This window comes from Falco peregrinus, chromosome 3 (assembly GCF_023634155.1).
Source record: "Falco peregrinus isolate bFalPer1 chromosome 3, bFalPer1.pri, whole genome shotgun sequence".
NCBI classification, from domain to species: domain Eukaryota; kingdom Metazoa; phylum Chordata; class Aves; order Falconiformes; family Falconidae; genus Falco; species Falco peregrinus.
In genome coordinates this window covers 81,371,832-81,389,136 of record NC_073723.1, presented here as the reverse complement: position 1 = coordinate 81,389,136, position 17,305 = coordinate 81,371,832, and the positions used below count along the sequence as shown (strand labels likewise).

At 44.5% G+C, this 17,305-nt stretch overlaps 1 protein-coding gene across 15 annotated transcripts in view; it reads left to right on the top strand.

Moving 5' to 3' along the window:
- Nucleotides 1-11,641: 11,641 nt before the first annotated feature.
- The window catches only part of IKZF1 (IKAROS family zinc finger 1), a 70,753-nt gene continuing 65,089 nt past the window's right edge, over nt 11,642-17,305 (top strand). For 2 of the 15 annotated variants that reach the window (XM_027783836.2, XM_027783832.2), the window contains exon 1: nt 12,742-13,043. In XM_027783836.2, coding sequence (XP_027639637.1) covers nt 12,980-13,043 — 64 coding nt within the window. In that variant the 5' untranslated portion in view covers nt 12,742-12,979. Of the gene's footprint in view, nt 11,738-11,885; nt 12,074-12,167; nt 12,310-12,367; nt 12,486-12,740; nt 13,208-17,305 lie in introns of those variants that run through there. The other 13 variants (XM_055798616.1, XM_027783831.2, XM_055798614.1 and 10 more) reach the window with 11 other exon arrangements.

Below are 17,305 nucleotides of genomic sequence, written 5' to 3'. Positions count from 1 at the left end.
GGAGGATGTGTCTATACATACCATACTTAATTTTCTCTCTTGCACCTGTTTTTACCTGTTATCCCCACAAAACTTGATAATAACTACAATGGCATTGTGCTTCAAGCCCCAGCCTATTGATTTGCTTGATAATATCTCACTGTTTCCTTGAGTTCCCTGAGCTGTGTGTAGTTGTTGGTTGTCCATTGTCCGACTATAGGTCATGAACTGTTTGCACACTACCACACATGATGGACTCCTAGACCCTGAGTGGCATCTACTTGTTTTCAGGTAACACAAATGATAAAAATAATCTGAAGTACAGCTTTTTGGAAGCCCAGGCTGTAAAAATCTGCTCACCTGTGAAATTGGCATGCCTGAACCTGGATGAAAGTAGGAGATACTACGTTCCCTACCTATGCTGTTCATCTGCTGGAGATGTCAGACAGACATGCTGGTATCTTTAAGCTAATACCAGTGCCTATTTGTCTTCCAGCCCATTAAATTCAAGTGGCAAGGTTTTGGTAGTGGAGGATGCTGCAAGGGTGCCTTCTGTGAACTGCCCCATGCCAGACAGAACCAGTTCCAGCCAGATCTAAGATGGACTGGCTGATGGCCAAAGCTGAGGCCTTCAGCAATACTGATGACACCCCTGTGATAACATATTTAAGAAAGGGTAGAAAATGTTGTGCAGCAGCGGTGAGCAAATGTGAAAGAAACAGCCCTGCGACACCAAGGCAAGTGAAGAAGTAGAGGAAAGAGATGCTTCAAGTGCTGGAGCAGAGATGTCCCTGCAGCCCATGGAGAAGACCATGGTGAAGCAGGTTGCCACCCTGAAGCCTGTGGAGGACCACAGTGGAGCAGATATCCACCCTGCAGACCACGGAAGACCCTATGTCACAGCATGTGGGTGTGCCCTGAAGAAAGCTGCACCTCAGAAGCAGGCTGCTGGCAGCAATTGCAGTCCATGGAGAGGAGCCAACACAGGATCAGGCTTTACAGCAGAACTTGTGACCCTGTGGGGACCCAAGCTGGAGTAGTCCACTCCTGAAAGACTGCAGCCCATGGGAAGGATCCATGCTGAAACAGTTCATGAAGGACTGTATCCCATGGGAGGGACCCTTCACTGGAGCAAGGGAACAGTGTGAGGAGAAAGGAGCAGCAGAGATGAAGTGTTATGAACTGACTACAATGCCCATTCCCCATCCTCCTGCACCACTCAGGTGGAAGAAGATAGCAGAGTCAGGAGTGAAGTTGAGCCTGGGAGGCAGGGGGGTGGAGGGAAGGTGTTTTTCTTTCTCATATAATTATAGAATCATAGAATTGTTTAGGTTGGAAAAGATGTCTGAGATCAAGTTGAACTTTTAACCCAGGACTCCCAAGTCCATCACTAAACCATGTCCCTAAGCACCACATCTACGCATTTTTTAAATACCTCCAGTGATGGTGATTCCACCACCTCCCTCGGTAGCCTATTCCAGTGTTTCACTACCCTTTCCGTGAAGAAATTTTTCCTAATATCCAACCTAAACCCACCCTGACATAACTTGAGGCTGTTTCCTCTTGTTCTGTTACTTCTTATCTGGGAGAACAGACCTACCCCCACCTGCCCACAACCTCCTTTCAGGTAGCTGTAGAGAGCAATATGGTCCCTCCTGTGTCTTCTTTTCTCCAGACTAAACAACCCCAGTTACCTCAGCCGTTTGTCATAAAACTTGTTCTCTAGAACCTTCACCAGCCTCATTGCCCTTCTCTGAACACTCTCCAGCACCTCTATGTCCCTTCTGAAGTGAGGGGCCCAAAGCTGAACACAGTATTCAAGGTGCGGCCTCACCAGTGCCGAGTACAGGGGCACAATCCCTTCCCTTGTCCTGCTGGCCACACTGTTTCAGATACAAGCCAGGATGCTAATGGCCTTCTTGGCCACCTGGGCACACTGCTGGCTCATGTTCAGCCAGCTGTCAGCCAGCACCCCCAGGTCCTTTTCCTCCAGGCAGCTTTCCAGCTGCTCTTCCCCAAGCCTGTAGCATTGTGTGGGGTTGTTGTGACTCAAGTGCAGGACCCGGCACTGAGCCTTGTTGAAATTCATACAACTGGCCTTTGCCCACCAGTCCAGCCTGTCCAGATCCCTCTGTAGAGCCTTGCTGTGCTCAAGCACATCAACACTCCGGCCCAAGTTGGTGTTATCTGCAAAGTTACTGAGGATGTACTCAATCCTCTCATCCAGGTCATCAATAAAGATATTAAACAGGACTGGCCTCGGTACTGAGCCCTGGGGAACACCACTTGTGACCGACCGCCAGCTAGATGTAACTCCATTCGCTACCACTCCTTGGGCTTGGCTGTCTAGCCAGCTTTTAACCCAACATAGAATACAGCTATCCAAGCCATGAGCAGCCATTTTCTCCTGGAGAATGTTGTGGGAGACAGCATCAAAGGCTTTACTAAGGTCCAGGTAGACAACATCCACAGCCTTTCCTTCATTCACTAGACGAGTCGTCTTCTCATAGGAGATAAGGTTCATCAAGCAAGACCTGCCTTGCAAAAACCTGTGCTGGCTGGGCCTGATCCCTCAGCTATCCTGCACATGATGCATGATGGCACTTATGATGATCTGCTCATGACCTTCCCTGGCACTTCAGGCTGACAGGCCTGTAGTTCCCTGGATCCTCCTTCTGGCCCTTCTTATAGATGGGCATCATATTGGCTAACCTCCAGTCTTCTGGGACCTCTTCAGTTAGCTAGGCCTGTTAATAAATGACAGACAGTGGCTTGGCAAGTTCCTTTGCCAGCTCCCTTAGCACACTCGGGTGAATCCCATCCAGCCCCATAGGCTTGTGCACATCTAAGTGGAGCAGCAGGTCACTAACCTTTTCCTTCTGGACTGTGGGGACTTCGTTCTGCTCCTCCTTCCCCCTGTCTTCCAGCTCAGGGGGCTGAGTACCCAGGGGGAAGCTGGTCTTACTATTAAAGACTGAGGCTGTCATGGTTTAACCCCAGATGGTAATTAATTACCATGCAAATTAATTACCATGCAGCCACTCACTCACTCCCCCCTCACCCAGAGGGATGGGGAAGAGAGTTGGAAAGGAATGTAAAACTCAAGGGTTGAGATAAGAACATTTTAATAATAGAAATAGAATAAAAAAGAAAGAACAATAATAACAATTATGACAAGAACAGTTATAATGGAAAGGGGAAAGGAAAAATAAAATCTAGAGGGAAAGGAAGAAAGGAACACATGGTGCACAATGCAAACTGGTCACCACCCACTGACCGATGCCCAGCCAGTCCCTGAGCAATGATCAGCCCGCCCTGGCCAACCCTCCAGGTACATATACCAGGCATGACATCCCATGGTATGGGGTACCTCTTTGGCTAGTTCGGGTCAGCTGGCCTGGCTGTGTTCCCTCCCAATTCCTTGTGCTCCTCCAGCCTTTTCAATAAAAAGGCCTGAGGAACTGAGAAGTCTCACATCAAAGCCAAAACGCAGCACCACACTAGCTCCTAAGAAGATAATTAACTCCATCCCAGCTGAAACCAGGACAGAGGCAAAGAAAGCATTAAATAACTTAGACTTTTTCTTGTCCTTTGTGGCAACACTCCCCCTCAACATCCAATAAAGGATGCAGATTATCCTTGGCCCTCCTTTTGTTTCTAATGTATTTGTAAAAATATTTTTTTGTTATCTTTTACAGCAGTGGCCAGTCTGAGTTCTAGGTAGGCTCTCACCTCTCTAATCTTAACCCTGCATAACCTCCAGACATCCTTATAGTTCCTCAAAAGGTGGTGAACTCCCCTTTTTCCCCTGAGTTCCAGCTGCAGCTCTCTGTTCCCTACCAGCTTGCCTTTCAGCACACAGGGACAGCCTGCTCCTGCAGGCCCGTCAGAACTATCTCCCAAGGGACTCTGTCAACCAGGCTCTGAAACAGGACAAAGCTGGCTTTCCAGAGGTCTAAGGTAGTAGTTCTGCTAACCCCACTCCTTACTTCTCTGAGAATCAAAACTTACCACCTCATGATCACTATGCCCAAGATGGCCTTCAACCACTGCATCACCCACCAGTTCTTCTCTGTAAAAAGCAGGTCCAGCAGGGCACTTCCCCTGGCTGGCTCGCTGACAGCTGTGTCAGGAAGCTGTCTTACACACACTGCAGAAACCTCCTAGACTGTTTTCTCTCCACTGTGTTGTATTTCCAGTGGACATCTGGCAGGTTGAAGTCCCCCACAAGAACAAGCACTAGCAATCTTGAGACTTCTCCCAGCTACTTGTAGAACATTTCATCTGCTTCTTCATCCTTGCTGGGTGGTCTATAACAGACTCCCACCAGGATATCCAACTTGTTGGCCCTCTCCCTGATTCTTATCCATAAACACTCAACCATACTGTCACCATCATTCAGATCTAGGCAGTCAAAACACTCCCTGACACACAAAGCTACCCCACCACCTCTCCTTCTTTGCCTGTCCCTTCTGAAGGGTTTATAGCCATCCATAGCAGCCCTCCAGTCATGCAAGTTATCACACCATCCCACCAAGCAGATCAATGCTCCCCCCATCAAGGAGTTGGTAGCTGGTGAGTGATCTCTATGTCGTTATCTTGACCCATGAGTTTTTTCATCATATTTTCTCCCTGCTGTCCTGCTGAGGAAAGGGGGTGAGGGAGTTGTTTGGTGGGCACCTGGTAGCCAGCCAAAGTTAATCCACCACAAGCTCACAGCTGGCTTGTAATCTGGCCAGCTCCAAGTCAAGGCAAAAATGCTTGAGTCTGCCCCCTAGACGTGTCCTTATAATGGATTACTTTATCCAGAGACTTGAATGATTCATTCAAAACTGCACTGAGAACACTGTCCAATCCTCTTGCTTATAAACTGCAGCACTAATCTCCAGAGCTTGCTTTATTGCTCTGTTTGTTATAGAAGAAAACTTCCCCTTGGATTCCTTAACAGAAATTCTTAACTGCTATTAAACAAAAAAGGTTTCCAACAAGTGATAGAGATCGCAACGGCACTCTGACCACAACGGCACTCTGACCACATACCTGTCATCATTAACTATAAATAAGATAATCCAGAGAGGAGATTTACACTCTCAGCTATATTGAAATACATTGGAATAGAAAGGCACAAAGATAAGAAATGTCATTTACTTAAAATGGGTTTGTTTCTCCAGACTCAGAATATTTGGCACATGTGTGCAGCAATTATCAGAAATTACAATTAATCACTAGCTATATATAGGGATCTTAATGGACAGTCTCCTGAGCAAGGTGGGATCTGTAGAAGATGGCAGACCTCACAGACACCAGTGTTGTTTTCTAGGGCCAAATGAATGTACTTATTATAAAGCTGAATTGAAGTTTATTAATAGAAATGTTTAGTGAAAGCAAATCTTTCACAGAATGAATGCTAGATTCACTAGCATGTGGATATTCTTGCTTCTTTCTGGCAGTTCAGAAACAACATTATATGATTCATATAATCAAGTAAAACAATTGAATGTTGAACCACCATCCAACACAACTGTTCAGAGATCTTCACTGAATAATTATTAGTAATAAATTAACTTGAAAAAATCAGGATTTGTTACATGTGAGCAGTGCAGTCCTTCAAGTATTAGCAGTACTATTAGTAGTTTACTTTTTCTGAAAATCGAGGGTAACATACTTCTGAATCTTTCTAATCTGACTTCATTACAGTTTTGTGATTTGAAAAATAGCCAAGAGACTTTAAGAGATGGAATTAAAAGAAAATGAAAAAGCAAACCTCTATGACCAATACATTGGTTCATTAACACAACTATCCACTACTTCCTGCTTCTTAGCAGACACCACTGAAATAACAGCAGACTTGTTTAATTTCACCTTTGTCGGAAAATCAGACAGATACCTACTTTCAAGGTTTTTTTAATCTGTCCATATGAATTTTTAGGGAGTAATCATAGGAGTAGTTGAGGAAGAGGATGAACTATCCATTTACCATTCAACTATCGTTCTGAGTTTCTAATGTCCTTATCTTATTAAGTCAAGATTAAGGCCATACAAAAATGGACCTATATCTTTTTCCTATTCCCAGCCACCTTCTCAGGTAGGATTAATTTCGGCAGTAGTCCCTCAAGAGAAACATTCGTCAGCTCTTACACAACTCTATTGGTGGAGAAATGCCTGATTAACAATGTTAATCTTGGAATAGATCCAGTATCTGTCTAGGCTTGGTGACAACTTCATCTCTGCCTGGGTAGATTAGGTCTTAACCACTGTGATCTTCACCCTGTAGACAGACAGCCACATCATCTGTGTGATATAATATGGGGGGTGGGGAGGGGATGGGGGGTGGGGGGGAGTAATTCTTTGAACCTCAGATGCAATGGATGACACAAAGGAACTGTGATAATCCCTCTTAATTCAGCTCCTTTTATATATATAGAAAAGTTTTAACCCTTGGTCAAAAGGAAAATTACTTAAGAAATTTAAATTGAAGTACAACTATAGCTATACTTTATGAATTCACAAGTTTGGAAGGGATCAGTAACAGCAGAACTAACATGATAGGATATTTCTGTTTTAAAATGTATATGTTGATTTAACGCTTTCTGAAAAGCAGGTGATTGCCTTTTTCTAATCACAGGCTCTTGAGATGGCATTGTCCAGCCCCCCTACTCAAGCAGGGTCAGCCAGAGCCAGTTGCCCAGGACCCTGTCCAGCTGGGTTCTTAATATCTTTACAGATGGAGACTCCACAACTTCTCTGGTAAACCTGTTCCAGTGTTTGAACACCCTCAGGGCAAAAAAAAAAGTACTTTCTTGTGTTCAGGTGATATTTTTGCCTGTTGACTCTCATCCTATCAATGAGCACCACTAAGAAGAGCCTGGCTTCCTCTTCTTTGTTCCCTCCCATCATGTATTTAGACACATTGATAAGATCCCCTGGAGCCTTTTCTTCTCCAGTCTGAACAGTTCTGGGTCTCCCAGCCTTTCAAGAGGTGCTCCAGTCCCTTCATTGTCTTTGTTGCACTGCACTGGACTTGGCATGTTCTCCTTCATATCTGATCAGAGTTCTGGCTTATGGATGTGTATTAGTACAGAAATGACTGCAGTCATGTTCTGAGGCATTTTCAATTAAATTTAAATTTGTAACTCTGATTAAAGCATTTCTGTTCTCACTTTTAACACTGGAAATCTAGAGTAACTCTTGGACTTCAGTAGTTGTCTCCAGATGTAACTAGAAGTTGAATTTTGTGTATATTCTGTGTGAAAATAGCTACAGAAAAAAAGCTCATGAACTAGACCTACCATTTAAAATAGCTGAAGCAGCAAAGCTTTTCTTCCACAGGCCACAGTGTTTTCAGTTACATTAGACTAAATCCTACACGCCATGTTTTTAGATGCAGAGTAATTGCTGGGCGGTCTTCAAAGCAGAAGTGTGGTTCCTGCAACTTTTTAGTTGTATCCTAGCTGAGGCTACTGTTGCTGACAGTAGTGCCTTAGTCTTCTGTAGTCAGAACTTTGTTATTATCAAAGGAAATTGTGTCCTTCCCTCTTCCCCTGACACACAGTTATTGCTGTTTGTAGCCAAGTCTTTAACCAGATTCATTAGCTGGTACTCAAGAATGTCCCATTTTGCTAGATAGATTAGGCAATTCACATTGCCTGAGAAGACAGCAAATTCCTTGGAATGGCTTGTGGTATAGTGACACCTGTTAACGAGCACCTCTGTGCGCTACCTAAACATAACTAGCAATAATTACAGTGTGTCTTCCCTATGAAAGAGAGTGGTGGTGTGGCTGGTCCCTCTCTCCACTGCACTTGTCCTGTAGGCAGGCCCACTGGCCAGTCATTCTACCCACAGGTTCTTCAGTTTACCAGAGCGATCTCCACAAAAATGCCAGAGATCAGCTGGCAAAACAAGGAGATAAAAGGCTGGATGTGAGTGGGAGCTCCTAGATTTGTCCTGGGTCCGCATTTAGCTTTGGTCCAGATGTGGCTATGAGCAGTGAGTTTTAGAAGGGACACTTTTCAAGCAGCGATACAATACAATGTGTGGGACTGGTTATGTCTTTGGTATGCCCCCTCACAAATGTTTTGTGCATGTGTGTATGTGTACACCCATAACCAGTGTGTTTAATTCCACCAAATTTATAGATACACATAAACTTGAGATGCTCCTTGCTGAATACTAAATGTCATTCAACATCATGGTTCCACTTTGGTCAGTCACTGATCGTACAATATGTACCTGTCCTTGATGCCAAAATATGTCTGCAGTCATATTCAGACTATTATATTACCTTACTGTAAAATATTCTTCTACCTTGTTTTTTTAAAACTAAACCCCCTCTTTTTGCATTTACTGTTCCTAAAATGGAAAGAAGTTAACAAGACCACTGATGACAAACTGTTAATTTTTCTCTCCTTTCACCTATGTACAGATTAAAATCTCACATACCTGACCAGCTGCCATCTACATTTCCTTGCATTATTACAACTGTTTATCTCATGTTTGTGGTAGTTCCTGTAAGACCCTAAGAGTTTCTCTGGCCTCTAGATAAGAAGCCCACAAGGAAAGAAAGAATTGTGAGGCTGAGGTGTAGAAAACAAGGGAGGCTTTCTGATTGTACACAGGTGACTCAAAAATGATAGTATGGTAGAAGTCAGTGTAAAATACACAGATGGGGTAGCACAAGGGACTTGTAGTTGAGCTCTAGGAGGCCAGTCAGTGAAGAAAAGTTATGTGGGAAAAAAAGCCTGGAGATAATTGCCTGAAATGCTTATATGTAAATGAGAAACAAGAATGATGGGAGAGATCAGGTAAAGGACAGTGGGAAGCTGATTTAAGATAAAAGAGAGGTGAGTAATAAATATGTTGCAACAGTGTCTGAGGAGTCAGCACAGCAATGCAAAGAGAAAAATACATGGAACAGAATGATGGGAAAGAAAGAAGATTTTGGTGGTGATATTTTGCATTTATATGTCAGTAGCACAGGCAGTATTTCCTATGATGTGTAAGGAGAGGAAACTGTGGAACTTTGAGATGCTTTTAAGGTAAAGGCATTAGAGCTTTGCTAAAAGGTGTCTGTTCTTTGCTGAAAATTTAAAAAATCTGAGAGTACAGATTAATGTATCAAAGGTCATAAACAAAGGAAGATCTGCTAAATGTTAGACATTATGTGGAATGGGAACGGCAATCTGTATTTCCTGTGTTATATTTAAATAGCTGCCGATCAACTATTCACTGTGAGGTCCATGATATTTTCTTGAGCACTTCTGGCACTGTAAAATACGAAGAGCCATCTGAGAGCAAAATAGCATTGTGGAGGGTTTCTCAAGGTGGAGGGACTAGGTACGATAAGGGTTGTGAAACAAAGATGGTCACACTATTAGTATTATAGTAGAAATCAGGGTTTGGGGGAAATTTCTGGCTGTACAAAACAACATCCACTACCCTTTTGTGCCTCTGGAAATTTACCACGCTTTAGGTGATAAATCTTCACCATCCTCATCTTGATCAGAACTTCTGTTTTCCAAACTGAAGGAGAACTATTCACTCAACGAATTCACAACCCTGCAAGCAAACCCTCTGGACACTGTGCCCAGGCCATTCTCTGCATAATTAGGACTACAACCTAAATCTTGAGGTGAAAAGGCAAAGAGGAGCACCTGCCTGGTGCACTCCAGCTGTTAAAGCAAATATGCATGCTTTGTGCTTAAAACTTCTTCATTGAGTCTCAATTTGCAAAACTTTTCTGTTGAATTTTTGTTTTAAATTATCATCACCTGCCTGGTAACGGACCGAAGCAGCACAAATACAGCATGCTGTCCATTTTGAGGATTCAAGCTGGTAAGACTGCTGTAGGAAAACAATAAATGGGAAGGGTAACACACAGCAGTAGAAACATTGTGCCTCCTGCAATAACAATTAGTATTCGTATTTAAGAACAAATCTGAAGGAAATCATTCACCGTGCAGACTTGTTAGATGCTTCCCACATTAAACCTGATAGCAATGTAGAAGTTTATTTAGTAGATTTATTCCGAAATAAGATTTAGCTGGCAATGAATTAGACCACTGTAAAGCCACTTGGGGGGTTGCTATACATTGCTCTACCTTATATCCTTCACAACCCACTTTGGTTCATCCAAAATTCCCAGTAATGTCAGTGGAAATACTGCAAGAAAAGGATTGCAGAATCTGGCTCTCTTCAGGCAAGTACCTAAGCGTGTATATGAAACCATCCCTTAACAGGTCTGCTTCCAGTAGCTCTAGGCTTGGGTAAGCATCACCAGGACAGTGGAGCTGCCTTCAGACAGCCCACTGCTGCTGTCCCAGCAAGAAACTTGCTGTACCTGAGGGCAGGCTGCCAGCAGCAATCTGCGTGCTGCCATGGCTATACCGTAGCAATTCTCAAGGGCATCAGCCATAAAAGGATCTTCAGAACATCTAAGTCCTGAGAGCTCCTATGAGCTGTTAACAAACCTAAGCACAGTGAGTTGCAGAAGGTGCTTACATCTCACAAGATTTGACTTAAGCAGGCTCAGCTCACACATGTCCAGCATCTTGATTCTGACCTTAAAACTCTTAGCGAATGTTTAATGAGAAATCGTGGCTTGCACAGTGTGAAATCTCCCTTTGAAAACACGTGCCAACCCCCCTGGTAGGCTGGAGCACACTCAGAGCTGCTGGCCTGCAGGCCCTGCGGCAGCTGGAGCACAGGAGAGCAGTGAACAGCTCCTGAAACAGATCCTTGGTGGAGTGTTAGTCCTTTTACTTCAAAATGTCTGGACACGTGTATCTGTGGAAAGTTGCTGCATTCCCTTGAGTTAACCAGCTTCTGCTTTCTAAGAGGGTGGTTTGATGAAGCTCTCCGTGGCTGCATTTCCCAGCCTTTCTGAGGCAGAGCTCTTTGGGATTTCCTGAAGAAAGGTACTAACTGCTGTGCATGTGGTGGCACCTTTCTGTGGATCTTTTCTTTCTTTCTTTCTCTTTAATGATAGTGTGTGATTCTACCAATCAAATACTTTTGTTGCCCTACATGAAACCTGCTGGAAGATGTGGAGGTATTCTGGAATAAGTAACAGGAGAATTTGGCTCCAGGTTTCAACCCTATCAGATCCATACAGTCTGCTTACAAGTTCTAGTAAAAGGAGGGTTCTGCATCTCTGTAAAGACAGTGTGAAAAATAAAAAAAATTGAGAAGCGCTAGGTATGTCTGGTTCATCCCAAGCGTACCCAGATATTACCCTGGTTTGTGAAGCTCACAGGTCTGCAGAGCTCCGAGGGAAGGAATGCCTGGTATAAATCCCCAGGTACAGTCTTGCCATTTCTGTTCTGAAAGAAGCCCAGCTTAGCACTGCAGACCTCATTGCGTTGCACAGTATAAACTTGTAGTAAGCACTAGACAATTTCTGTTCCGAAGAGCTCGTGTGATAGGGCCCTGATCTTTCCAATGCTTATGTGCTTGCTTAACTTTGCATCTCTGGATTATCCCTTTTAAACCAGTGAGATTACTCGCATGCATAAAGTTATGCCTTAATTTTTTGTAATACAAGAGCACAGATAAAGATAGGATGTGAGAAAGGAAGTATTATTATCCTCATCTTGCAGACGAGGAACTGAAGCACAGCAAAAATGAGATCCTCATCCTACACAGAGTGTATATGCGCTTAATTCTTAAGCGTACGAGGAATTTCCGTCAGGTTCACTGTACCCTGTGGACTGAAGCGTAAGGTCTGAATTTCAGTGACTGTCTCTGCCACCGATTTTAAGTAAGTTACCTACGCTCTGACCCAGCGGTGTTAAATTCCAGTGCTCGGAAAGCGTGGGGCACGTTTCGCATGGGATGCGAACGGCCAGGCTGAGATAAAGGAGGACGGTCTGACCACCTTTCGCCGTAGCTCCGAGGCGTTACAGGTGGATGTCTGCAGCTGGCGGCATGTGACAACCCGCCGCGCCGTGCCTGGGCGCTGCCCGCCGCTCCGAGAGACCCCCAAGTCCTGGCGCCGCATGAGCCCGGCCCCGGCAGCGCCCGGCGGGGGCGCGGAGCCCGGCCCCTCTCCCGCGGCTCCGGCTCGGCGGGGCGCCGCGCTAGAGCACCTCGCCAGGTAAAGGGCCCCGCGGGGGCCGCCGGCCGCCCCGCTCCGCTCCGCCACCGTCCCAGGGCCGGCACCTGCGGGGCGGGGGCGCCGGCGTGCGCGGGTGCGGAGCGGGGCGGAGGGCGGGCGGGAGCCGCGGGGGAGGGACCGGGCGCGGAGCCGCCGCCCGCGGGGCAGCGCAGGCACATGGAGCGGCGCCGCCGCCACAGCTGCCGCCCGCCCCGGCCCCCGCCCCGGCATAGCAGGTACTGCGGGGCGGGGGGGTCCCGGGCGGGCACCTGCCCCAGCCCCCGGGGGCGGGCGGGGGGGCAGCCCCGGGCGGCTGCGGCGTGGGGGGTGAGGAGGGGCGGCGCGGAGCCGGCGCTGCCGGGGAGAAGTTGCCGGGAGCGTAAAGTGGGAGACTGCGGAGCCCAACAGGCAGGTCCTCCCGTCCCGTCCCGTCCCGTCCTTCCCCTCCTCCCCATCCCACCCGTTTGGCTTTTTTTTTTTTTTCCCTCTTTTTTTTTTTTTTTTTTTTTTCCAAAAAACATTGCGCCGCAGTTTGGGTGTAATCCAGGCGTTTTGGGGCGCTTCCTTCAGGTTTCGGAGATGAGCAGCCGCAGGGAGCTGGCCGGGAAGGGGAGCTCATTGATTGGGGGGGGAGCGGCGGGGCGGAGGAAGCGTTACCCCACGCGGGAGCGGGTGCGGACCGCTCCGCTTCCCTCTCCTCCAGCCAGCGCCGCACTCGGGTTCATGACAAGCCCGAGGTCGAATTGCTTGCGCCTGTAATTTGCAGAGGGGAGGCAGGTGTGGAGGTTGTAAAAGCCTTCGGGAACTTGTAAAATTAGCAGGCCCTGTGTGCTTGAGGGGAACGGCGTTAGAGGAGAAGTTGCTGACTTCCGAATAGCGGTGCCACCAGAAGTTTTCCTCCTTGCGATGCAGCCTGTCACAGCCGGAGGTTTTCTCCCGCCCTGCTCCGCAAAGTTAGCCTCTGTGAAGGGTCAGTTTCGCTCTGTAGTCATTCTTAAAGATGTGCGTAGTTAGAAACTGTATGTGTGAAGAAACGATTTCCCGCTGCAGCAGTCGATTCTAAGGAAACTTTAAATTTTGTGCTTCGAGAAACCTGATTACTTCTTGGATTACTTTTCTACCTTGGTCTAGAAGGTACGGTAACGCTGCCAGATGTTGCGCAAAGCATTCTGCTTCAAAAATTGTTAGAAGTTAATAACACTGTGTCAGAAAAAAAGATGTAGCTTATGATTGCAAATTGTTTCAAAAAAGTGATGTTTTGTGGAATGCAAGAATTTTCAGACTGGTATGGCCGCTGGCTTAAACTATGTAAATTACTGTTGAGGAATATAATGTCGTTTCTTTTATCTTTTTCTCTTTTTTTCTGTCTCCCCCCCCCCCCCCCTTTTTTTTTTCACTTGTACTGAGTCTGCTTACACATGTAAGCGTAAGTAGTGTTTTCAAAGGACTTTGTGTGGGGATCAGGAGTTAAAATAAGAGCTTTCTGACTAGGTATTTTTCTTTTCAGTAGATGATATTAAGGTTACATCCATATGCAGTTACTGTCCAGCTGTCCAAAAAACACCCAAATGAAATAAACCAGGTATCTAATCCTGATTATATTTTACGCATTCACCTTAACAACCCATTTGCTAGACCTTAATAGTCTAGTTTTAAACTTGGGAGCTGTAATGCATTGCGAGGGCCAAATTTTTTAAAAGCTGTACTTGGTTAGCTTCAGTTGACTGTTCATATCAATTGTACCTCCCATGCATACCGGAGTACTATATAGTATAACTCTCTATTTAACATTATAAATGATCATTAAAAGATAAAGAGTAGTAATATATTGTGTTTAGAAGTAAGTACTGAAATTCCTTGCAAATACTTGGAAAGCCTTTATGTGAATCAACGGAGCAGGGGCATGTTCTGAGTATCTTGTGGCACTGCTTTCCTGCCTTGCTAGTGAATAGCATGGTTCGAAGTGTTCAGAGTCTTTAGTGAAATAGACAAATTAAGGATGGGATGACTTTCCTATATGAAAATGTAGATCCTTACAAATTTTCCAAACCAAATTTTTGCCCTTAAGTAACTTTGTTTATTCTTCTTTCTCTTCTCTAGTGAGGGAAATTAAATCAAAGTGAGAATGGATTTGTTCATGTTACCATGAAAATGCCTAGAATTCCTTTTAATGGGTTAATATAACAGTAGCATGCAATAGTTCATAATACATTCCTATTCCAAAAGGTGTCATTGCTTGCATGCAGAAGCTTCTTTCTAATATTGATATGCTCTGCTTTGATTTAACTTATAAATATTTGGTTTAAAACTGAATAAGAAATACAGGATACTTAATACTGCTTAAACTGCTGTATGCCCCAGCCCCTCAAGATACCTCATTCCTTAGCAAAGCTCTTCCAAGTTTTATTTTGATGCCTGTATGCCTTATTGCTTTATCAAAGCCTTTGAAACTGCTGCATATTGACATGAGAAACAAGTAAGTGTAGACCAAGAACTCTTAAAATGATAGCTGTCCGTAGCAGAACTGCATGGGGGAAGTGTCCAAAATACTGCAGAGCTCTGCACTTTGTCTAGTTCATGTTTCTGTTATCCCAGACTTGCTTCCAACCTTAAAATATTTTCTCACATATATTAATATTGGTGACTATTCATTCCATGTGATCTTTTTGGGTTTTTTTAAGTAGCCTAAACTCAGAACTTGATATACTGCAAGTTTATATTAAAAAAAAAAAGAAATATAAATTATATCCCTAATGATATGTTAAATTTAAAATTAAAGGCAAGGAGAAGGCAGGCTTATCTACCACAAGAGAAAGCTGACCAGACTGAAAACAATGGAATTCCAGTGCTAGACAACCTCAGGAGCCAGGATTAAAAAACCTAATACACTGATACCTGCAAGAGTCCTCTACCTCCTGGGTACAGCTTCCAGGGGAAGAGACAGAGATGCAGAGGCATAATGTGGAATTGTACAGACTGTCCTAATTCTGTCGGGACTGCTGGACCCTGGTAATTAAAGAGGGATTGATAATGGGAAGATAGGGCAGAGGACTCTTGTCTCTTTGCCTTTCATGCTCCCAGTAACGGGAGAAGCTTAGATTGATCCTGTGTGCATGGTTTATCCCAGCCGAGTGTATTTCTCAGGGTAGCTACCTAACTCCAATTGAGCAAAGTGAGTGCGTGTATTTTTAGGAGGTCCCATACTCAGGAGCCGCAGTAGAGAGACAAGCTTGTTGTACACCTGTGACTTTCCACCTCGGCTCCCGGCTGCCAGTGCTCACTCCGAGAATGGTCTGGTTGCATGTTTCCTTACATAAGCATGAATGACACCTTTGTCATTTGTGTTACGTGCCGTGTACGATAAAAAATGCAATAGTCTTCATCTCAGTGTTACTGTAGCCATTTTCCTTTCCCTTGTGGACCTTAATATGAGAAAAAAAACAACACAAAAAACAAAAAAACCCAACCAAAAACCCAAACCCCAAACCTGGTCCGCTTGCCACTTCCACTGCATAGCAATGCAGAAATGTAAGTGGAGAATCAATCCACAGAGTTTTACAACAATGCAAAACTTGTTTCTCATCATTAAAATTGGATAACTCCAAACTGGAGCCAAAAACATTTCCAGATATATTTTATTTGAGTTTAGGTACTTGTGCTAAGGTTACAATCTTGCAGAAAACAAGGAAATGGGTACAGTCTGTATTTCAGCAACAGAAAACAAGGGCATAACAAATCGTATGCTGTTCTGGCAGATCATTTTTGGAAATGTTTTCTTAAAAAGTCCAGAGGATATCAAAAGTCATGGATCACAGCCTAATTGTGTGGCTTTTTGTCAGGAAAAACTTCCACTGGACACTTTCGGGATTTTTTTTCCCCCCCTTCGGTTTTATGTGCAAGAAGAGCTGTGTCCATAGTGAATTTTATTGTTTTTCAGTCAAGATTCACATATGTACTTGATTACATCTTGACTAGTCATTATTTTCCACTATTATTAAAAGTAATAGAATTAGACCAAAGAAAACATTAAAGTAGTAAAATGTAGTGTAGCAGTAATGGGATCTTTGGGAAAAGTTGTCATCCTTATGAGCACAAGGTCCGATGCGCTGCTGGTACCATAGTGGGCTCCCCCAGAATTCCACTACTAGCGACAAACCCCACTTTTCTAGGAAGTGTAAAATGACACAGAAAGAAAGGTTTTGGAACCATTTTTCGTTCTCAGTATCCTTACCCCGCAAAAAAGAAAGAAGACAGGGAAGGGGAGAAGGCTGCGCTGCTGTACAAATGCTCTTGGAGTCTATGCAGTTGCTAGATACCTTGTATCGGTTGAGGAGCGTAAGGTGAGGACTCTTGGCAGTTGTTCTGGAGCTATGATTCTTCAGGAAGCGTTTTTTAAATGCTTGCAACTCAACGCAAGAGTCAAGAGGAAAGGTATATTCCTCACTGGTGTTTTTTTTCCCATGTAATCCAAACATACTTTCTTTTTCCCCTGCTGGAGGGGAACAGCCTTTAGAGATGAGTGTGAACTCAGTCTGAGGCAAGATAGGCAGCCTTGGTCTTGTCAGTGTTACAGCAATTTTTAAACAGGAGGCTGTGTTAAATACCTTTCACTCATCCAAAGTAGCTGCAGGAGTTTTATCTCCCTAGTGGCTATCCAGCAAAACAGACTGACTTCAGCTGGGAAACTCCCTGCTTCCAAGGTCAACTGTGGTTTGTTGTTCCTACATCTGAATCTATACCTAAACATAACTACAACTTGGAGTCAACACGAGTTTTGTTTGCTCCCTAAATTTAAACACAGTTACCTTAGCCCCCAAGGGTATATTGTGATCTATCTTTATTAAAAGCCCAACAACTTCTGCCTTGCCCTTCTCCTTTAAGACACACCTTCCTCCATGCTTTAGGCTGGTGAACAAAAAACTTGTTGCTGGTTTTTCTGCATTGAGCAGGCCCCTACCAACACAGTGTGGTGACTGCAAAATTAGGTCCTAGTCCTGAAAAGGTAGATGTGTGTCCTTAGCTTTATTTGTACCATTGCAAATTCATGGGGATAAGACAGTGCAGGTTTGGGACCTGCATGGCATGCTCGTGCTTCTTGTATAAATGCCTCGAAAGACCATTCAAACTGCAGTTTTTGAAGAGCAGTCACACTGAAATTGTCGGGGTTTTTAAGCAGTGGGAACGGTCTGCTTCTTTAGCTTATTTTGAAGTGTATTTCATGTGTAAGATTTA